The sequence below is a fragment of the Pelodiscus sinensis genome, chromosome 1 (assembly GCF_049634645.1).
Source record: "Pelodiscus sinensis isolate JC-2024 chromosome 1, ASM4963464v1, whole genome shotgun sequence".
Lineage (NCBI taxonomy): Eukaryota > Metazoa > Chordata > Testudines > Trionychidae > Pelodiscus > Pelodiscus sinensis.
In genome coordinates, this window is record NC_134711.1 from 83,983,972 (window position 1) to 84,007,646 (window position 23,675).

The window sequence follows — 23,675 nt, forward strand, 5'->3', positions numbered from 1 at the left end:
TTGTTGTTGTTCTGCTATAGTCAGCTATTATTATGCTATACAACTGAAGAACCTTAAAAACACATTTTCTCTCATGTGCTCTCAAATGGGTTCTTCCAGATTTCCACTATTTAGAAAGACATTTTAGGGAGAAAGAACATGACAATTAACTTGTTAATCTCTCTGCAGTTGCTAATGATTCCATCTAGTATCCCTAGTGCTTTCTCTTATGCTTGTATTCCTTGTACAATCAAAATTCTATTCCATGTGGCCTCAGCCTGCATTTTTTGCACACCTAGGCCTAGCAATGACATCACTAGGAATTTTGGGTGTTCAGTAACGCAAAAATCTGATTTGTCACTCTTTTATTGCATAAAAATGATAACATAAAAATGAAATATATGGGGGAAATGGATGAAACAGAGTTTTCTGGCAGCAATGTGCACACTGCCATCAGGAACAGCAGATGCAGCAAGGGAGAGAGAAACAGAGTAAATGGAAGCAAACAAGATTTGTTATTATTGAACTTAAAATAAAATGAGAGAGTTTATTTTTTGACAAAATACTGGTTTCCTTCATTGGGAACCAGTGTGTTTTTAAATCAAATCAACACTGTACAAAACAAATAAATCTGTTCATTATGTACATAAGTGGTTAATTTCTGTAATTAGTAAATATTTTAACAAATATTTTTAATTTAACACCACAGAGTAAAGCATGCCAAGATGTTTGCCGTTTAAGTCTACTAAAGTTACAAAAAAGTTGACTTCAGGGTTCTAACAACATGTGTTTTGTGCTAATATAAAGAGTATATTCCTGATATAAGAGACTGAAATTTTTTTGAATCGTAAATGCCAAATCTTGTGGTCCTGAGAGGCCAGTGTCTTTAGCATTTCAGTCAAATTCTGAATTAAATATTTTATTTGTAGGAGTCTAAATAACAGAAGAGATTGGTAATGAGATATGAAGCATTTTACCCTTAGGTCACTAGTTCAGAACTGAGGCTATGTCTAGACTGCACCTCTCTTCTGCAAAACCTTATGTAAAGGAAGCATGGATTAGCATATTGCCATGCTTCATTTGCATAATTATTAGGGGCCATTTTTGCACAAGAGGCTTTTGCGCAAAAAAGAGCTGTGTAGATGGCTCCTTTTTGCGCAAAAACCCCCTCCTGCTCAAGAGCCGTTCTTCCAGTACCAATATGGCAGATACACTCTCTGTGCATAAGTGATGGGAGCAGATGGGGAATGGACACAGGAATGGGGAGTAATCTGCACTCTGAAAATGGCCACTGCAAATTATTCCTCCCTGAAAAACTGGGGTAGCCAAAAAGCATAGATAATTCAGGTCAAATGCCTCCTAGGGCCCTTGATGGAGTGGCCCAGCTATGCAACTCCCTTTACACAATTTTGGTCCCAACAGAATTGGAACCTTGTTCAATTAAAATAAATTAGAGAAAAAATATACAGTTTTACTACTGTTATTAATCATGGTAATCGAATAAGATTTTAAAGCAGCACTCCTGTACACCTGCTCAAACTTACAATTAACCATCAGTTTATCTATTTAAATTATAGATTGAATAATGGTTGAAAGGGTTTTTAAAACTGCGTTCTTGAATAGATTAAACTGGTTTGTACACTGCTCTGTGCTAAGGATGTGAATGAGTGATCAGTCAACCAGGTGATGTTTACTGGGTAACAGTTTTCTGGTACCCAGGCTCAGCCTCCTGCCTGTGGCCTGCCAAAGGTGGAAGGCTGTTCCAGCCCTGCTAGACCGTCCCTTCCCCCGCCCCCACGGGCTGCCAGCTCCCTGCCCATACGGGGCTGTAAGTGGCAGCCCCACACAGAGTTGGGAGTGGTAGCCTTGCACAGGGATGGGAGATGGAGCCCCACTGACTAAGGGCTGCTCCAGCTGGGCTGGAATAGTCTCCTGCCCAGTATCTTGCTTAGGTTAACCTAATATTTAACCAGTCAACTGATTAATTGGGATTTTACATCCCTCTGTGCATTTCATCCCTGATTAAAATTAACTAGCAAAGGAAACTGCAACTAATAGCTATTTAACAAAAAGTAAATCTGATAAAAAGCATTTAGGTAAAAACTCTAAAATACAGAGAACCTCAATGTGACTGAATTACTTCCTTGATTTGAAAAAATGGCTTTGTTGAACAAACTGCAGTCAAATTTAGAACAAAAGCATTCTGCATAGTAATCATGATTGGGTGAACGAAGCCCAGATCTGGTTTGAATTTATGCATATTGATGAGGAAAAATTATACTTTCACCACCTAGTGTCTAAAGTGGTTCAAATCTATCCTGAAAGCTGTTTCCTCTAATTGCTGTTTAATGGATAACAATAATAAATAATGAATCATAATGCAAAATTTAATATGTCAGATTGACATTTTTGTTGGTAAAAAGGAGAAACTGACAATACTATGGAAATGGAATGATCATTCTAACCATATAAAACTGCTTATGGCCACACATTGGGATAGACGCACTCCTACTTGTTTTGATAATTGTTTGCCCAAGTGCCATTAAAGGTTCTTATTTCATTTCTATGGGCATTACCTTTGAGGAAATGCTACAGTACCTTTAGGAATAACTCTTTTTGTGCAGTGCAGCACATATCTGGAGGAGTATGTTAAGCAGCATCATTAGAATATAATACATCTTAATTACACACACAAAACTACATTAAAAGAATGTTAAGGTTGTAAAGTCAACCACTCAAAAAGGTAAGAAATGCCAGAATTAAAACAACCTGTGTCTTAATTTAGTCCCTGTGTGCAAATTCATTATGATACAGTTGGTAAGTATATGATCACATTTTTCTTTCCACAGGATGCTGCCTCACCCAATGCATTCAGTGTAAGGGGACAACGAGGAACAAATGAGTACTTATTTAACACAAAATCAAGATGTCAAGCACAAAATTAGTCAAGGTACCAAGGGACATGAAGAAAAGAAATTTTTTAAATTGTCTACACATCAATGCTAGGAGCATAGGTAGTAAACAAGATAATTTTAAATTGCTCCTTTATGAGCAATTTCATTCAACATAGTTCATATTACTGAAGCTTAATTGGAACATTCCTTTGATTGGAACATTAAAAGCACTAGTTATGACCCATATTGGAACATTAAAATTACTAGTTATGACCCATTTTAGTAAGCAAAGTGTGTGAGAAAAAGGGAAAGAGAAGTGCCAGTCTATATAAGAAATCTGATTACCTGTTTCTGATTACCTGTTTATGTTCCTGACAACTTAGAAGCAGGTGACCTTGAAAGCTTATGGATCAGTGTGCGAACATATGAAGTACTAGATGGGGTATATGACGTCTACCACAGACTATCAAATCACACTAGAGAATAGGATGATGGGCTCTATAAAGACCCTTCTATAATGTGTAGAGAGGGAAAAGCTGTTATTATAAGGGACTACAATCTGAGTAACAGTCTGGAGGTTTCATGCTACCTAACAATCTTCTTGGAATTTCTAAGGATTATGGTTAACATTCACTGAAGTATTGTTACCTTGTTGTGGAGGAGAGGCTTGTATGTTCCAGTGAACCCCAGGACTATGTTGTATGGAGTCTAGTGCTCCTGACAGGGTCACCCTGGGCAAACAGGTTGAGTTAGAGATTCCATACTAAAAAAAAAATCTAACTCAACACCTTAATAAAAACCCTAAAATGCCCCCATTAACCTTGCCTGAGCTAGGGAGACTAAGATCTACCCCTGGGAGCAGTGTCTAATGAGTGCCTGGTGGTCAGATCCCCATATAACTGGGCCATGCCCAGCCCAAAAACGTGACATAGACCCATCTCGTGAGGTCAGAGGGGAGAACAGATATTAAAGAGGCATGCGCTAAATTCAGTCTCTGACAGAAGGCAACTGAGAAGTAACTGAGGGAGGTTCACATGTGAACCCCTATAGGCTGAAGCTGGGACACAAAAATGTGTAAGGTACAGCTACCAAAAATCTCTGATGAAAAAGCACAGGTACCTATGTCCACGTAAAGTGGAATGCTCACAGGGACATTACTCAAAGAATATATATTTTGTCATTTTCCCTGTGTAATTTAATGGAAGGGTTCAGTATTCCTTGTAAGCTGTGTACTTCTGTGGCTGCCTAGGAGAGATTCAGATGCCACCCAGCTGATCTGCAGAGTGCCCATAACAAATTTTTTTGTTTCTACTGGTGGGCACATTCACACATGCCTTGGTGCACAGAACGTAATTTATTCTGCATATGGATGGAAAAAATCCACACATGGATCCCAATATTTTGCTAACTGTCCTACCAGAAAATGTATAAGGAATGGAAGAAAGGAAGGATCAACAAGAAAAGCTACTTCCTGAAGGTCATCAAGTGTAGGAATGAAGTGAGAAGTTCTAAAAAAATCAGAGTGGGACCTCATAAAGGATATTAAAACAAATAATAAAAGGTTCTACAGCCCTATACATTTAAAAACAAAAAAAACAAGGAAAGAAGAAATGGGACCAGTAATCACTGAGGATGGGTTGAAGATTAAAAATAAACTGCTTAATACCTAAACAAATACTTTACATAAATTTTTACTAAAGGTAATGAAGCGATTAGAAGTAGTGACAGAGTGGCTAATGGGAATGATCATATGTAATTAGAAATTACTATGTCCAAAGTGGAAGTCATACTCAAGCAGCTTAAAGGGACTAAACTGGGGGAGCTTGATAATTTTCATCCAAGAATATTAAAGGAACTGGCATATGAATTGCAAGATAAATAGCCAGGATACTTATTTAGACCAAATAAAAGCAGGTTAATATGGTTAGTGACATTTAATGTACTGTAGGAGTAAAGCAGAATAAGAATGCTTACAGTTTAAAATTAATACAATAATGTAAGAAAAAGAAGAAGTTACTCACCCTGTGAAGTAACGATTGTTCTTCGAGATGTGCCCCGTGGGTGCTCCACTCCAGGTGTCGGGTCCCGTCCCGGCGCCGCGAATCGGAGAGCTATCAGAGCCGTGGTCCGCCGGACCGCGCATGCGTGGCTGCCCGAGGCGGCGTTCGCGCCTTTGATGTGTTGTGCGCGGTCCGGCTTGCTCAATTCCTCTCAGCCGCTCCCTGAAACGATAAAATGAAAATACCGGAGCGGGGAGGAAGGGCGGGTCGTGGAGCACCCACGGGGCACATCTCGAAGAACAATCGTTACTTCACAGGGTGAGTAACTTCTTCTTCTTCTTCGAGTGGCCCCGTGGGTGCTCCACTCCAGGTGACTTCAGAGCAGTACTCGAACACTTGAGCGCTCCGGGACTAAGGTTTATGGCTATGCGAAAGTACTGCTGTAGCCACGGAGGAATCGGCAGCAAATTGGTTTACTACAGCGTAATGCCTCATAAAGGTAGAATGCGATGACCATGTTGCTGCTCGACAAATGTCTCGGAAAGGAACACCTCTAAGAAAAGCTGTAGTCGTGGCTACTGCTCTCGTAGAATGGGCCTTAGGAGTACCCGCAAGAGGTTTGTTATGTATAGAGTAGCAGGTTGTAATACACGACACTATTAACCTCGCAATCCGTTGGGAAGTGATGGGTTGTCCCTTGGTTCGATCTGCTAACGACACTATTAGACGGTCCGATTTCCTAAAGTGTCGCGTTCTTTCGATATAAAAGGCTAATGCCCTCCTCACATCGAGCGTGTGCAATCGTGCATCTTGCCTTGAAGTATGAGGCTTGGGATAGAAACAGGGGAGAACAACTGGCTCGTTGATGTGAAAATCCGAACAAATTTTTGGAACAAAAGCTGGATGAGATCTCAACGTTACCGACTCTTTAGTAAACACCGTGTAAGGCGGTGATGACATGAATGCCGCTATTTCACTCACTCTGCGAGCTGATGTAATGGCAAGCAGAAAAAGCAACTTAGTAGTTAGAAGTTGCAACGGTATCGTAGCCAAGGGCTCAAAGGGGGGGCGTGTCAAGGAATCCAGAACAAAGTCTAAATTCCAGGAAGGTGGTGGTGGTCGCCGTGGTGGGTTGAGATTTGTAAGTCCTTTTAGGAACCTCCTTGTGATGGGATGAGCAAATACAGAAAACCCATCCTGACCTTGATGAAAAGCACTAATTGCTGCTAGATGCACTCGCAGCGAGGCTATCGCAAGGCCCGTGTCGTGGAGGTGTAAAATGTAATCAAGTATCTGGGATATTCCTGCGACGTAAGCATCCCTACCATCAGTGCTACACCACGTTTCAAATCTGGCCCACTTGGCGAGGTAGGTCTTTCGAGTGGAATCTTTTCTGCTGTGTACTAATACTTCCTTGACTCTCTGCGAACATGATCGTTCGATTGGATTGAACCAGCGAGCATCCACGCCGTGAGGTGTAATGTTTCGGGTTTCGGATGGGAAAGGGAGCCGTTGTCCTGAGTCAAGAGATCCGGAAGCAGAGGAAGGGTATACGGTGTCCTGATGGACATCTGGTGGAGTACTGAATACCAAGGCTGCCGTGGCCACGCTGGGGCTATGAGAATTACTCGAGCCCTTTCTACAGTGATCTTTTCCAGGATCCTGGGAACTAGGACGATCGGGGGAAAGGCGTATAGCAGCGCCGTTCCCCAATTGTGGAGAAAAGCGTCTCCCAAGGAGCGATGTCCGATCCCTGCCCTGGAGCAATAATAGGGGCACTTGGCATTGGCAGCAGTAGCGAACAGATCTATTGAGGGAAACCCCCATTGGGCGAAAATACCGTGTAGAATGTCCGTGCGAAGTTCCCACTCGTGGTCGTGGGGAAACAGCCTGCTGAGTGAGTCCGCAATAGTATTCTGGACACCCGGCAAATAGGAAGCTGTTAGGATGGTATTGATGCGGGTACACCAGTTCCACAAGTGCATCGCTTCTATACAGAGAGATCGGGATCGAGCCCCTCCCTGTCTGTTTACATAATACATGGTGGCAATATTGTCCGTAAGGATTCTGACAGTCGTGTTCGTTATATGGGACTGAAAATGCTGACACGCATGACGTATTGCTCGTAACTCGAGAATGTTGATATGTAAGAGCATCTCCTGCGGGGACCAGCGACCTTGAACCGTCATGTCGTCCATGTGCGCTCCCCAGCCAGTAAGGGACGCATCTGTTGTTATTTGCTTCGACGGTTGCGGACGGTGAAAAGGAATGCCCGCCATAACATTGGTCGGCTTGGTCCACCACTGTAGGGATTGTTGTACATGTGACGGTATCGCCACCACCTTGTGAATGCTGTCCTTCATCGGAGTGTATACTGTACTCAGCCAGTGTTGAAGGCAGCGAAAATGTAACCTTGCGTTTTGAACAATAGTTGTTGAGGCGGCCATGTGTCCCAGTAGTTGTAACGGTACTCTGACGGGGATCGTTGGAGCATACGTCAGGGTGTGAACAAGATCTTGAATGGCGGCAAAACGTTCGGCAGGTAAATAAGCGCGCGCTGTTCTCGAATCGAGCCTCGCTCCTATGAAGACCAGATCTTGTGTAGGTTCTGGCGAGGATTTCTGCATGTTTATGAGTAGACCCAGAGAGTGAAAAACCTGAGAGGCTGTTGTCACCATGTGTTTGGCCTCTGAATATGTTTGACCTCTTAGGAGGCAATCGTCCAAGTATGGGAAAATTGTCACTCCCAGTCTGCGCAAGTGGGCAGCCACTACCGCTAAAGTTTTGGTGAAAACTCTGGGTGCACATGCCAAGCCGAAGGGTAGTACTTTGTACTGGAAATGTTCTTGACTTAGCTGGAAGCGGAGAAAACGCCTGTGTGCCACATGGATCGCTATGTGGAAATAGGCGTCTTGGAGGTCGAGGACTGCAAACCAGTCTCCCTTGTTCAACGACGGAATGATGGCATTTAGGGTCACCATCTTGAAGCGATGTTTCCTGAGGTAGCGGTTTAGCTTGCGTAGGTCCAAAATGGGTCTCCACCCTCCTGTCTTCTTTGGGGTAAGGAAGTACCGGGAATAAAAACCTTTTCCCTGGAACTGACTTGGTACCCTCTCTATAGCACCGATATTCAGTAGGCGCTGAACTTCCTGTTTCAGCAAATGTTCGTGAGAGGGGTCCCTGAAAAGGGACGGGGTAGGAGGGGTGGTGGGGGGAATGGATAGAAAGGGGATGGAGAGACCAAATTGTACCACCTCCAGAACCCACTTGTCCGTGGTGATACTGGACCAGTGAGGGAGGTACTGTTTTAATCGATGGTGAAACATGTGTAAAGAGTCCTGTGGTACGTTGAACGTGGGGGTCGTGCTTGCATCCTCGACGGGAAAGTCAAATTTGCTGCTTAGGTGCAGGTTGATTGGATGAACGGTTCGTTTGAGATCTTTTACGTTGAGGACGCTGCCGGAAGCGCTGATTGTTTTGGGGACGTGATTGATTCTTATTGAATGCATAATCGTACCTCCGTTGGTAAGGATAGTAACGTTTACGTTTATAGGGAGGTGTGTACATTCCCAAGGTACGTAAAGTGGTACGGGAGTCTTTGCCAGAATGAAGAACTTCGTCGGTGTTACTAGCGAAAAGCTTCTGTTTATCAAAGGGTAGATCTTCTACTTTATTCTGAAGCTCCCGTGGAGTTCCAGCAGATAATAACCAGGAAGACCGCCTCATTGCGACCCCCGTAGCTGTGGCCCGTGCAGCTGTGTCAGCCACATCCATGGCCATCTGCAAAGTAGTATTACAGGCTATATATCCTTCTTGGACTATGGCTTTCAGTAAGGGTTTCTTGGCATCAGGTAGATATTGTAGTAGCTCTGTAAGCTTTGAGTAATTATCAAAATTGTGGTTAGAAAGGTGGGCTGTATAATTTGCGATTCGTAACAATAACGTAGCCGAAGAGTAAACCTTTCTTCCAAACACATCCAATTTTTTATTATCCTTGTCTTGGAATGTATTCTTATATTGAGGAGCCTTAGCCCTCCGCTGTACCGCCTCAACTACAAGAGAGTTGGGTTGGGGGTGGTTGAAAAGGAAATCCAGTCCTTTAGCAGGTACGAAATACTTTCTATCAACCCTCTTACTAGTTGGGGCAGCCGATGTAGGGGTTTGCCATATTTCGTCTGCCACTTCCATGATGGCCTCATCGATAGGGAGGGCGATTCTTGCCCGTTGTTGCTGTCGCAAATTCTTTAAGAGACGATGTTTCTTCATGGGAACGTCTGTTAACTGTATTTCCTGTGTGTTTGCAACCCTTTTGAATAGGTCCTGGAAGTGCTTCAGGTCATCCAAGGGAGAGGCATCATCTGGAATCATTGCTTCATCCGGTGACGACGAAGGACAGTCAGTTGGAGAAACGTGTGGCCGAGGATCTTCTGTCTCGGACAGTTGGCCCTCTTCTGGTTCTGAGTGATCCTGATGGATGGTTAAGCTTTCTGATGGAGGTGATGAAAACGATCTTTGTGGACGCTCTGGTAAGTGCTGCGCACTGGGTGATAGACAGTTACGTGAAGAACTCCTATAAGATAGGGTAGCGCGACCAGGGTGGGGATGATCATATTCAGCCCTATGGTAGCGATCATAGTAACGGTCAGAACGTGCTGGTGAAGAGTATCTGGAGGATCTTGAACTGCGAATATAGTAGATCCGTCGTGGCGACCGCCTAGGTGATCTATGCCTTGATGAACTCCTTGGGGAGCGAGAACGTGATGGGGGGCGTCTTGTTTCTATATAGACCGTGTCCCCATGGGAAGGTCCTCTTAGCACTTGATAAGATGGAGAAAGACTATAGTCCCGGTGCCTTCGGTACCTGGGTGGAGAAGGAGACGGTCCTGGAGAGAAGGTAGGCGATGGGGAAAGCGCCCTGTAAGTTTCTCTCTCTGCGGCTTTGCAATGCAGTGAAGCCTTGTCAATTTCTCCTGCTGGTGGAGAGCTCGGTGCCGCACGCGGCTGTAATGCCTCTGTATCGCCACATGGGGGCAGCGTTGACCGTGCCGACGAAGAGCCCGGTGCCGGCAGATCAGCCAGCGGTGCCGCCTGAGAGACTTGGCGGCTCGGCACCGAGGGGTTTAAAATCTCCGCCGCCGGCGCCGCTTGGGCGGCAGTTGGCGGTGCCGGCTTTCGCGCTCCTGCCGATGCTGGTTTCTGCGCGGTTTTTGGAGCCGGTGCCGGTCTCGTCTGACCAGGAGCCCGTTTCTGCCCTGGGACTGCTGACCCAGATGCCTCGTCAGGGCATCTTGTTTTAGTGGTGTCTGGCAGCGATCGAGCTGGGGACGCCTTAGTCTTTTTTGTAACGGCTGTCCCGGGAGACGTTGCCCGCCGTTTCTGGGCTGCTATGCCAGAGGCGGGTATGGCATCGGACTCCAGCGCCTTGCCATAAAGAATAAGTTTGAGGCGCAAGTCTCGGTCCTTACGAGCCCTCGCCGTTAACTTGCTACAGTGAGTGCACTTCTGGGGGACATGCGTCTCACCCAGGCACCTCACACAAGAATCATGACCGTCTGATATCGGCATAGGGTCCTCACAGACGGAGCATTTTTTAAAACCGGGGGATCCCGGCATAGTGAATTAAGGAGGAGGGAGAAATTGAGTACTCTCCTCCACTTGTCCCCTCAACTGGCTGTGAGATCCAGTCCGTTTTTCTTCTTCTTCTTCTTTTTTTTTTTTTTTTTTTTTTTTTTAAGTAAAAACCAACAAGAACTAATTAACTAATCAGGCTCTGAACTATTTACAAATGTGAAGGCTTCTTTGAAAAAGCTGTTGCGAAGTGAAACTGACAAGTAGGAGCTCTCGTCCGCGACCGAGGGCGGCTGAGAGGAACTGAGCAAGCCGGACCGCGCACAACACATCAAAGGCGCGAACGCCGCCTCGGGCAGCCACGCATGCGCGGTCCGGCGGACCACGGCTCTGATAGCTCTCCGATTCGCGGCGCCGGGACGGGACCCGACACCTGGAGTGGAGCACCCACGGGGCCACTCGAAGAAGAACAAAAGAAAACTAGTGTTTGTCAGTATTCCTCTAAAATGTTCCACTAGTTTAAGTAAACAGCATGTGAGAAAATAGCAATATGAAAGTTATAGTATGATTCCACTGTATCTGAATAATACTAAGTGTAGCCGTATTCAGTTCTTGTCTACTACTCTCTATCATTTATGCCAGATTTTATAGGATTTGAGAAGTACACAGAAAAGGTCAACAATACTCATTGGAAGGACAAAACCACTGTAAATAAAATAGGAGGATATGCTACAAAATCTATATGTTCATTGAAAAAATATTATTCACAATAAATGTGGATGATTTCATTTGATTAGTAAACAGAAATTGCAACCGTAGTATTTTCTGCCGTCTACAAATAATAGTAGGCAATGTGAGAGAAAGTAAAAGAAAAATAAATCATCAAATGTCAGCAAGTTCTTAAAAGGAGAAAATAAATGAATATCTGACTACAGGTTGGACGGTCCTGGTCCAGCACCCTAAGAACCTGACCAATCTGAAGAAGGAGTTTGCTGGTCAGCCTCTCTGCTGATATATTCTAGGCTCTCTCAGATTCTGCCAGCAAATCGCCAGGCTCCCCTGTCTATGGGCCACCAGGCTCCCAGCTCCTCGGCCAACCCCAACTGGCCCGAAGCTCCGCTGTCCCAGGGCCCCTGGAGGTCTGCTGTCCCAGGTCACATGGAGCTCTGCTGACCTGGGGCTGCTGGGGCTCCACTGCTCTGAGTTGCTGGGGCTCCGCTGCCCAAAGGCTGCCAGACTCAGCTGCTCTGGGGCCACCAGGGCTCCTCTGCCCCAGGGTTGCTAGGGTTCCGCTGTCCCAGGGCTGCTGGAGCTCCATAGCCAGCCATAGGCCACCGGCACTCCACAGCCCTGAGGCTGCTCCGGGGCACCAGGACTCTGCTGCACTGAGGCAGAGCTCTTTGATCCAGGGGCTCTCTGGTCCAGCAACATCTGTGGCCCAGTAGGACCACGAATGTTGCCGGACCAGAGAGCTCCTGGACCAGAGACGGTCAACCTGCAGTAAAGATTCTTGAGGCATCATTTTGGAAACATTCAGAAAACCGGTTATATTATTGGAGAATAGGTCCTTTAAATCAATGCTACTTCATGGGAAGAATCCACTATCTTCACCAATGTCACTAATATTTAAAAGTTCTCCTTGAAAACACTAGTGCATTAATCTAGGATATTTTTTAAATGGAAATTAGCGCTCAGTATTATGGCAGTGAGTGTGATAAAAAAAATGTAGCATGTTGCTGTAAATGTCATGTATTTTTGTTCCTCGGCCACCCTGCATATAGTCATTAAAGTTAAATTCATTTGCTAGGCTTTTAACTAAGACCATCATTTTCTATCTACATGCAAGTACAAGCATAGAAGCTCAAGGTGTTATGGGAAATATGGAAACACTACCTACTCCCCAAAAAATAGTTCATGAAATGGTGCATCATGAAAGTCAAGTAGATGGGGTGCAGCCTTCCGGTCATTCACAAATGAAAGTGAGTGCATTTTGCTGCCACTGCTATTTGCGTATCCAGATGCAGAGAGTCTGCAAACCAGGGCTACAGAACAACTGAACAATATGAAGGCAGGTGCCTTCAGGTTATTGGGTATGGGAGGTTGTAGAAATGGCAAGTTCTTTGGAGTAGTCCTTTCCCACCTGTTCCACCTTAGACTTGTCTGGGTTCAACTTTTTGCTGCTTTTGATTAGGAACTGAGCAATCTGAGAAATGGTACTATTTACATGATTGGAAGATATACAACTTGATCCTGCAGTAGATTAGTCTCTGCCAATCCAAAAGGGAAACTCCCAGTTTGAACTAGCACCCAAGTCTAGGTTCTGGCATGTGCTTCCAAAGTGCATAGCATTCTGATCTATATATTTTTCTTTGTTGTTTTGGATGCATGCAGTGGTTACTGACGTGCTTTTAGAAGTTCTTTCCACTTCTGATACTAGTGATCATGTAAGGGGATTAATTGTGCAACAAACTATTCTGGACATAGACACTGACTCTATGGATGCACCATGGCTAAAGCACCAACATAAAAATAATAAGGGATGCTCAGCACCCACTAGCCACAGCTAATCAGTAGCACTATCAAACAGCTGTTTGGTAGCTGCGGGAGAGGTTTAGGGAAGAATGGAGAATAGGTTAGTGGGAGGGAGTGGAGCCTTCAGGAAGGGGGAGGAGTAGAGAAGGAAGAGGCAGAGCAAAGGGGGCTTGGTTGCAGGGGCAGAGTGAGGGTGGGGCCTTGGGCAGAGGAGTGGTGGAGCAAACCTGGGAAAAAATAAAAGCTAGCACTTATGCTGGATGAAGAAATAGGATATTTTCACACCATTATTAGTCACCAATCTCTTATAGATTGATGACATCTTGAGATGTGATAAGTGGAATTAGACAGGTTAAACATATTGTTCTTATCAAGATGGAAATAGCAGTGCTGATGCTTTATATAATTTCGAGGTGGACTGGTTTTCAGAGGTGATATTGGTAGCAGCCAAGAAACTTTCAGCAGTGTTGCAATATCTGTGGAGTCTTGGCACATATTGGCTGAAGGTTTCCTAGAGGAATAATTTGCTTCAGAAACACAAAGTCTTTTTTTTATTATTTCATTTCGAGGTGGTTTCGGACCAGTTGATACACTTGAGATCGAACAGGAATTATTATATTTAACCTATCATAGGCAAATCTGGCTTTTATTTCTATTCAATCTAAGGTGGGCTGGATGAAAAGTTGGCCAGGGTCCATGATTGAGAGCTGCTATGCACAGAAGCTCATATAATGAAGTTCTGTATGTCTTGCAGTCACTGGCTTTGAAAGTTCAAATGAAACAGTGCTTTTTCATCATGTATTTGTAACTAGTGTCTTTGGGCATTTTGGAAGAATGAGCTACTAACCAGATCAGTGCATGGCATTTTTGAATAATCATTGTTCCATAATGGTAGGGCATGTGGGATTAAAAGTCTCAAAACAGACCATATGGGATGGGGCCATTTGTATCTTTGGAAATGTGCTGTTCAATGTGAGTCAGTTAGAAATATTGATGTGGTTGATAGGCCTGTACTGAACATATTTTAATACTCCATTAAAAGCAATGGTTCATAAGCTTTTTTTGCTGGAGTCTTTCTAATGTGGATTACGAACAGAAGAGAAACAAGCAAAAGATTTACTTGTTAGTAGTTATCTCATTGCTTGGTTTATTATTGGCTCTTCGTGTAATTTATTGCCAGCTAAAAACAATTAAAATATATTTACAAAATCCTTCTGGGTTATCTGGATCAAACAAAGTTCTACCCAAAACACATTTTTTGGGGATAATATAATGATCAATTCTCATTTCCTGCTAAATGCTTCAATCTCTCTCCATGTTTTTGCTTTCTAAAGCTAACTGGCAGCACAATACACTGTAAGCAGGCAACTTTGTCTCCTACTGAAACTGAGGCCTTGTCTACCCTATGAAATAAGTTTGAATCTCTTAAGGTCAATTTCTGGTCATCCAGTTTTGCAGAGTTAAAGGTCCATGTCCCCACTGTGTGCAAGAATACCACGTAGCTCAAAATAGCACTTCCCCCTTAGGGAGACTGCTGTCGAATTTAAGAACAATACATTGTGGGTAGCTATCCCACAGTGCCTATGCCACTTTGCATTCTGCTATGCTCCCAGTGCACTCTGGGACTCAAACTGTGCAGTGGGTGGTTATGAGTTCCATGTCCTGGGACCCCTGGGGGTGGGGGCTATGAAATTGGGTGAGGAGGGAAAGTTGTTCTGCATGAGGTGGGGGGGTGTAGGGGTCTCTCTCCAGGCTCTCTGCCAGGTGCTCCATCACAGCCGTCATAAACAAAGATATTCTCCTGTTGCCTCTCTTGCACTTCCCTACAAGTTTTCCTGTCCTAACGCACTGCTATCTTGTCCTACTGATCCACTATCCCATCCTGCCACTCTACTATCCTCTCCTGGTGCTGCACCTGCATCTCCTCCAGCAACATATTCCTCCACTACATTTGATCCTTAAATATGTCTTCTCTTGTCCATTTTAGCCTGGAGATTTGTGTGAGATGGATAGCTCCTCCAGCGGGAAGATGCAGCAAGCTGTTCCTACTGTAACAAAAAGTTACAAGGGCACATATTACAGGAGATACATTGTGGAGCCTAAGACCTAAACTGTTAACGTACAGTAAAGGTCTCTGTAAACCAATGGAAATGTGTTCTGTGCAAGGCCAAAGTTATGCTTTAAAGTGCCCACTGTACAGCGGGTATACAACAGAGTTCTCAAGGGAATGTCTGGAAAACTCACATAGTTTGGAGGCAGGAGTGATAAGTGGCCTCCCTGGACACAATCCTGTGGGCAGTAGGGGGGACAGAGGGAGCAGGGTGGCATATCATGCAGCTTCCCTCCTCTGTATCCGCCAAACCCTGCTTCCTGGGACTGTACTCTCCCATCCCCTAGAAGTCTACAGGCAGGAGGAAGGGAGGGGGTGTCAGAAACTGAAGGAAGCCAAGCTAGCAACAGAGGCAGCAGCTAATAGCTTCCCCTCCTCTTTCATTCAGATTGCCACATGAGAGATCAGTCTTCTCTGAATCACACAGAGTGATAGGCTACATTTCTATCACAGAGTGATAGGGAGCTGATGTTGACTGAATGTGGCCAGAAACCTGGGCTTTATGCTGCAGTGTTTTGTGCTGCAATGATGCCAGACCGCTTACTGCTGGCTTGGCTTGTCAAGGTATCCTGTCATGGAGGACAGAATAAGGCAGGCCTCCCTAGAAACCTTATGAGAAGGATCAAAGAGTTCCTATCTGAGAGTTTCATAGAGATATTCAGGGAGGATTCCCGCTCCATCTTCAGGAACGTTAACAAGCTGTTCCAGGCACCGCATGCTGTGTAAGCACAGAGTACATCACACATCTCACTCAATTGTCTTAACCCGGTTGGAGAAAAACAAACAAACCTGTGAACTCACCAGAAGTGCCCTCCCTGGGACCAGTGCTCATCTGTGAGACATCTTAGGAGGAGGGGACTGGCTCCAATGTGATGAATAGTTCTTGATTCTCACCACTCACCATTGTCTCATTCTCCTTCTCTTCCCCCTCCACCACCACACTGTCCTTCATGCTGCTGCCCTGCGTGTCTTGGGTGAATTCTATGGTCTGGCTTGGGAAGCTGGTCAGGTCCCCACCCAAGATCGCATGCTGCTGATTGTAGAAATGGCACGTTTGCAGTAATGCACCAGACTGCTTGCCTCTTATTTTCTGATAGGATTGCCCCGGTTCCTTTATTTTAACATGGCACTTCTGGGAGTCCCTGGGGTATCCTTTCTCTACCATGTACCAAATTTGCTATCTTTGCATAGATATCGGCATGTTTTGGTGCACGAAGTTTGTCCAGATCATTTTGTATTATGATCCTATCCTCCTTTGCAACCCCTTTCAGCTTGGTATCATCTGCAAACTTAATAATCATACTTTCTATATCAATATCTAAATTGTTGATGAAGATAAGAACCAGTCCCAAAGCTGACCTCTGTGGAACTCCACTTGTTATGTGCCTCCAGCACATAATTAACGACTTTCTGAGAATGGTTATTCAGAAAATTATGCACCCACCTTATAGTAGCCCCATCTAGGTTGTATTTCCCTAGTTTACTGATAAGAAGGTCATGCAAGTCCATATCAAATGCTTTGCTAAAGTCTAGGTAGACCATGTCCACTGCTTCCCCCTTATCCACAAGACTTGTTATGCTATCAAAGAAAGCTATCAAATTGGTTTAACATCATTTGTTCTTTACAAACCCATACTGGCTGTTACTTAACACCTTATCTTCCTGGGTTTGTTTATATACCCCAGGTTTGTTTATACTAGAAAGCCTGTAACTTTTTAACTATTTTGGCACAGTTAACATGATATAACTCACTTTAGGGTGGATACAACTAGATTTTGTATAAAGGTGTTCCTATATGGGTATCACTGTCCCTATATGGGAATAAGAATACTAGTATGTGTCACCTTTTTATCAGTTACTTGTGCCTACACTAGGGTTTTTCCTGATATATAACTATTTTGTTTTTAAAAATCACCATAGCTAAAATTGTAAGCCATAACCCTTTTAAAACTAGACCAGGCCCAATTCTCATTACTACAGAACACAGAGTTAGGGTGTGACCTTTAAAAAAAAAATTCTACTTTTGAAATGAATTGCCCAACTCAACATCCCTTGGCTATGAAATATAGACTAACAGGATAAAATGTTACTATTGGCCTAAATAGTCTTGAGATTTTACAGTGTGGACTTTTTAAAGTGTTTAACACGGCATTTAGCACACTAATAAAATGTAGCATATTTACATTTTCTCACACAAGGCAATCAACATCCTTTACTGGTACTGTAGTCACCTGTTAATTGATTTTTATATAAAACTGGCAAACTCTACATCACTGCAAGTGCCTGGAAGTTACTATTTTAGCAACACAATTATCCAGTGTCTAAGGCAGGGGTGGGGAACCTTTTTGGGGTCAGGGGTTGCTGACCCACAGAAATAATGCTTATTTCAAAATAGTTATTTTGGGAGTTATTTCAAAATAATTTCCTAGTGTAGACATTCCCATAGAGATGATTGATTTTTTTTTAAACACACATTTTAAAAGGATGATGGATTTGTTGCTAAAAGTTCACAAAGCTTGACTACAGTCTTTAGATCAGGAAAATATTAATGTCTGCTTTATGAACTATTAAGCTTTTAGGATTCTATGAGGGAGTATATCACATACTGTCTTATGTGGACTGGCAAACCTTGTGAGGAGGGCTTTAAACTAGGTTCGACGGGGACAGGTGAGCAAAGCCCACAGGTAAGTGCTGAATGTGCGGGACTTGGAGATGGGTTGGAAATGGGGGGGGACTACGGCCTATAATGGCAAGGAGAAAGGAGGGTCAGGGCACAACAGGGAGGCAAGATCAAATCAGTATCTTAGATGCCTATATACAAATGCGAGAAGTATGGGTAATAAGCAGGAAGAACTGGAATTGCTAACCAATAAATACAACTATGATATCATTGGTATTACAGAAACCTGGTGGGATGGGACGTATGATTGGAATGTTGGTATGGAAGGGTACGGCTTGCTCAGGAAGGACAGACAGGGAAAAAAGGGAGGAGGGGTTGCCTTGTATATTAAAAATGTACACACTTGGGGTATGTCTACACTACCCTCCTAGTTCGAACTAGGAGGGTAATGTAGGCATACCGCACTTGCAAATGAAGCCCGGGATTTGAATTTCCCGGGCTTCATTTGCATAAGCGGGGAGCCGCCATTTTTAAAACCCCGCTGGTTCGAACCCCGTGCAGCGCGGCTACACGGGGCTCGAACTAGGCTTCCTATTCCGAACTACCGGTACACCGGTAGTTCGGAATAGGAAGCCTAGTTTGAACTACCTAGTTCGAGCCCCGTGTAGCCGCGCTGCACGGGGTTCGAACCAGCGGGGTTTTAAAAATGGCGGCTCCCCGCTTATGCAAATGAAGCCCGGGAAATTCAAATCCCGGGCTTCATTTGCAAGTGCGGTATGCCTACATTACCCCGCTAGTTCGAACTAGCAGGGTAGAGTAGACATACCCTTGGACTGAAGTGAAGATGAACGTAGGAAATAGCTGTGTAGAGAGTCTCTGGGTTAAGCTAAAAGGGGTAAAAAACGAGGGTGATATCATGCTAGGAGTCTACTACAGGCCACCTAGCCAGGTGGAGGAGGTGGATGAGGTCTTTTTTAAACAATTAACAAAACTATCCAAAGCCCAAGATTTGGTGGTGATGGGGGACTTCAACTATCCAGACATATGTTGGGAAACTAACACAGCGGGGCACAGGCTATCCAATAAGTTTCGGACTGCATTGGAGACAACTTTCTGTTTCAGAAGGTTGAAAAAGCTACCAGAGGAGAAGCTGTTCTGGATTTGGTTTTAACAAATAGGGAGGAACTAGTTGAGAACTTGAAAGTGGAAGACCGTATAGGGGACAGTGATCATGAAATAATAGAGTTCATGATCTTAAGGAAAGATAGAAGGGAGACCAGCACAATTGAGGTAATGGATTTCAGGAAGGCAGATTTTGATAAGCTCAGAGAACTTGTAGGTAAGGTCCCATGGGAAGCAAGACTGAAGGGAAAAACAACTGAGGAGAGTATTTCAAAGGGACGTTGTTAAGGGCCCAAAAGCAAACAATTCCGCTGTGTAGGAAAGACAGAAAATATGGCAGAAGACCAGCTTGGCTTAACAAGGAGATCTTGCACGCTCTCAAAATAAAAAAGGAGTCATATAAAAAATGGAAACTAGGACAAATAACAAAGGATGAATATAGGCAAGCAACACGGGAATGCAGGGGCAAGATTAGAAAGGCAAAGGCACAAAATGAGATCAAACTAGCTACAGGCATAAAGGGAAACAAGAAGACCTTTTATAAATACATTAAAAGCAAGAGGAAGACCAAGGACAGGGTAGGCCCACTGCTTAGTGAGGAGGGAGAAGCAGTAACAGGAAACTTGGAAATGGCAGAGATGCTCAATGACTTCTTTGTTTCGGTCTTCACCGAGAAGTCTGGAGGTGTGCCTAACGTAGTGAATACAAGCAGAGAGAGGGTAAGTTTAGAAGATAGGATACACAAAGAACAAGTTAAAAATCACTTAGGAAAGTTAGATGTCAGCAAGTCACCAGGTCCTGATGAAATGCATCCCAGGATACTCAAGGAGCTTATAGAGGAGGTATCTGAGCCTTTAGCTATGATCTTTGAAAAATCATGGCAGACAGGGGAGATTCCAGAAGACTGGAAAAGGGCAAATATTGTGCCCATCTATAAAAAGGGGAATAAGAACAACCCAGGAAACTACAGACCGGTCAGTTTAATGTCTGTCCCAGGGAAGATAATGGAGCAGGTAATTAAGGAAATCATATGCAAACACTTGGAAGGTAATAAAGTGATAGGGAATAGCCAGCATGGGTTTGTGAAGAACAAGTCATGCCAAACTAATCTGATAGCTTTCTTTGCTAGGATAACGAGCCTTGTAGATAAGGGAGAAGCGGTGGATGTCATATACCTAGACTTTAGTAAGGCATTTGATACGGTCTCGCATGATATTCTTATTGATAAACTAGGCAAATATAACTTAGATAGGGCCACGATAAGGTGGGTGCATAATTGGCTGGATAACCGTAGTCAGAGAGTTGTTGTTAACGGTTCTAAATCCTGCTGGAAAGGGATAACAAGTGGAGTTCCTCAAGGGTCTGTTTTGGGACCCGTACTGTTCAATATCTTCATCAATGATGTAGATATTGGGATAGAGAGTACGCTTATTAAGTTTGCAGATGATACCAAACTAGGTGGGGTTGCAACTTCTTTGGAGGATAGGGACATAATTCAAAATGACCTTAGCAAGTTAGAGAAATGGTCAGAGGTAAACAGGATGAGGTTTAATAAAGAGAAATGCAAAGTGCTCCACTTAGGAAGGAACAATCAGTTCCATACATACAAGATGGGAAGCGACTGTCTAGGAAGGAGCATGGTGGAAAGGGATCTAGGGGTCATAGTGGACCACAAGTTGAATATGAGTCAACAGTGTGATGCTGTTGCAAAAAAAGCAAATATGATTCTACGTTGTATCAACAGGTGTGTTGTAAGCAAAACTCGTGAAGTCATTCTGCCGCTCTACTCTGCACTAGTTAGGCCTCAGCTGGAGTACTGTGTCCAGTTCTGGGCACCACATTTCAAGAAAGATGTGGAGAAATTGGAAAGGGTACAGAGAAGAGCGACAAGAATGATCAAAGGTTTAGAGTACATGACCTATGAAGCCAGGCTTCATGAACTGGGCTTGTTTAGTTTGGAAAAAAGAAGATTAAGGGGGGACATGATAGCGGTTTTCAAATATCTAAAAGGGTGTCACAAGGAGGAAGGAGAAAATTTGTTCCTCTTGGTTTCTGAGGACAGGACAAGGAGTAATGGGCTTAAAGTACAGCAGGGGAGGTTTAGATTGGATATTAGGAAAAAATTCCTAAGTGTCAGGGTGGTCAAATATTGGAATAAATTGCCAAGGGAGGTGGTGGAATCTCCCTCTCTAGAGATATTTAAGAACAGGTTAGATAGACATCTGTCAGGGATGGTGTAGATGGAGCTTGGTCCTGCCTTGAGGGCGGGGGGCTGGACTCGATGACCTCTTGAGGTCCCTTCCAGTCCTATTATTCTATGATTCTATGATCTATAAAAAGATCCAGGTAAGTAAATTAAAATGCCTAATAAAAGTGTCAAGTACGGTAAAGAAGCCAAAACAGGTGGATCAGATTAACCTTTTTCATCTGTTGTAAGACAGACATGTGAATTGCCAACTAACAGAAAATTTCCTGGAACGATTCTATTTTAAAAGTTTGTTTTGTATAGAACTTCTCCTCAATCCAAAGTCGCAAAATTATCTTTAGAAAAATTAATGAATACTTCAGAACATTGCTGAGAGAAAGATTAGTACTGTCCATTTCAGATGTGGGAAAGCCGTGTCAGACAGAGGTTAAGTCATTCAGCAAGCCTGTTGCAGAGTCAAGAACAGAACACATTGTGGGAGCTATGAGAGGACTTAGATTTTTGCAGTGCTGAGCATCACACTATATAATTTTAAGCACCTAGAAAATCATTGGAAGAAAACTGTGATCCACAAAACCAAGCGAGGCATCTGGGCTCCTTATGCAATGAAAGGGAAGAGATAGGCACGTAAGAATGAGAGCCACAAAAGCCAGCACAGTAGATGCTAAACCATCTAAGTTAGCTAGTGAGAGATGATGTCAAAGAGGTGTGCTAAATCTCACCCTTCCTTGGAGATAGGCACCAACATCAGGACTACAGGGAAATGCTTATCTCTGTTTAGCAACCCACAAATAGATGTCAGCTATCCCATGAGAGTCCAGAGGCTTAGGTACCTAAAGTTGTTTCTTGTAGGAATAAGTCAGGGCCTGCTTTACTTCACACAGAATAGGGAAGGAAGAGGTGTCCACTTGTAGCCTAGAGAACTCACCTGGGTTGTGGGGCTCCCTCCATCTCACCTGTTGAAGCTGTACCACTGTGGATAAATAACAAAAGAGTAATTGGAACATGGGGACAGAACCCATTATCTTCCACTGGATGACAAAATTGTTTTCTCTCTCAATTTCGGGCCTGATAACTTCCACTGTGGATAATTACAAAAAGGTGAGCAAATAAAGTCTAGTGGCTAGGGCACCCAGTTGGGAGGTGGGAGACTGACAGGAGCAGATAGACTGGATCCTCATTCTCAAATTATTTATCCACAGTGGAATAGCAGGGAAAACAAGGAGCTGCCCCTTTTCCTCAGAGTAGATAATTAACTCATAAGCTAGCCCTTAATAATCTGACATTCATACGTATTTCCAAAATTATGATTCATAAACAAGATTATGGTGATCAAAAAGTCAATGGTGTCGTTCCCAATGTTTCCATATACTGTTGTGATTTCTCACTTGTCAAAATATGCTCTGATTCCAATTATTTGTAGTAAGAAGATTATACCTTGCAAATGTGATATAAATGGGTGACTCAGGAAAAGTCAAAACAAGAGCAACAAGGAGAAGTATGTACTTTTGGAAAATGTAAACAGAGTCCTTGTTTATAATATTATTCATATGACTCAGTATAATTGTTATTATCTTGTAAACATAACTCACTGCTGTTCAGAACTGTGTAATCCACACACTAATTTGTCAAATTAAAATTATTTTAGACAGTCATTTCATGTCTCTTCCAGTTTTTATTCACTGCATTCATATGAAATCAGAGCTTTTTGCTTTTGTATATATATATTAATTCAAAGGTACTTTCTTTAATTTTATTTTCTGGTGTTTATTTTGCTAATTGTCAAGTAGTGAGAGATTCAGAACTTTTTATTTATTTTGTTGTTTGTATTACAGACTACTGGTAACACCTGGTAAAAATGGGATGTTGATGAGGTTCAGGCACATGTTGGGACTCGAGAAATTTGGCCTTGGCTTTTCCATATACTTCCATATGAATCTAGGAAGTCATTTAACCCTTGCCTTAGCTTTACTTTTACAAAATATGGATAATATATTTGCCTCCTCTCATAGAAGTTCATTAATGGTATAAATCATACTTAGATACTTGGATGAAAGGCAATACAATAGTGAAAAATATTATAAGCCAACACTATAATATTATACATATCATCAGAATATAACATTGATAAGGTAAGCGAATAGTGGTGATTTACCTGTTCTTGAGGAAGGTACTCTTGCTATTTCTAAAGAACAAGGTTTCTTCGTAACTGCTATGTCCATGAAATCACAAAGGTTATTTTCATTTTCTGAAGAATGAGCATCAAGAGAAGCTGAAGGTACTACTTCCAGTGTATAGCTCCTTTTCTTTGGGTAAGCATCCTGAAAAATAGAAATGTAACTACATGATGAAAATAGCCTTGGTGGATGCAGTAAAACTGGAAAAGAGAACTTAATTCAATAACTCTGTCAAAAACAGAGCTTAAACTTCAACGAATTAAATAAATCACTTCCTATTGAAACCCTAAATTTAGTAACTGGAAGGAGTTACTTATATTCTATCATAAATCTCACTATTGAATATTAAATTTTATTTCATTATTTGCAGGGCTCGACAAATCACTGAATCTACTCAGCCGTGGCAAGTAGATTTCAGCTGATCGCCCCGTTCACCAGTGGCGCATGCATGCTGTGACGTAGTGGGG

The 23,675-nt window shown here is 43.2% G+C and overlaps 1 protein-coding gene across 9 annotated transcripts in view; it reads right to left on the reverse strand.

Annotated features, from left to right (window-relative positions):
* The window catches only part of ANKS1B (ankyrin repeat and sterile alpha motif domain containing 1B), an 823,383-nt gene that overhangs the window by 561,591 nt on the left and 238,117 nt on the right, over nt 1-23,675 (reverse strand). For all 9 annotated transcript variants that reach the window (XM_075933985.1, XM_075933942.1, XM_075933974.1 and 6 more), the window contains 2 exons: nt 23,187-23,352; nt 21,960-22,004 (listed from right to left, as the gene is read on the reverse strand). In XM_075933985.1, the coding sequence (XP_075790100.1) occupies nt 21,960-22,004; nt 23,187-23,352 (211 nt within the window). The remainder of the gene's footprint in view (nt 1-21,959; nt 22,005-23,186; nt 23,353-23,675) is intronic.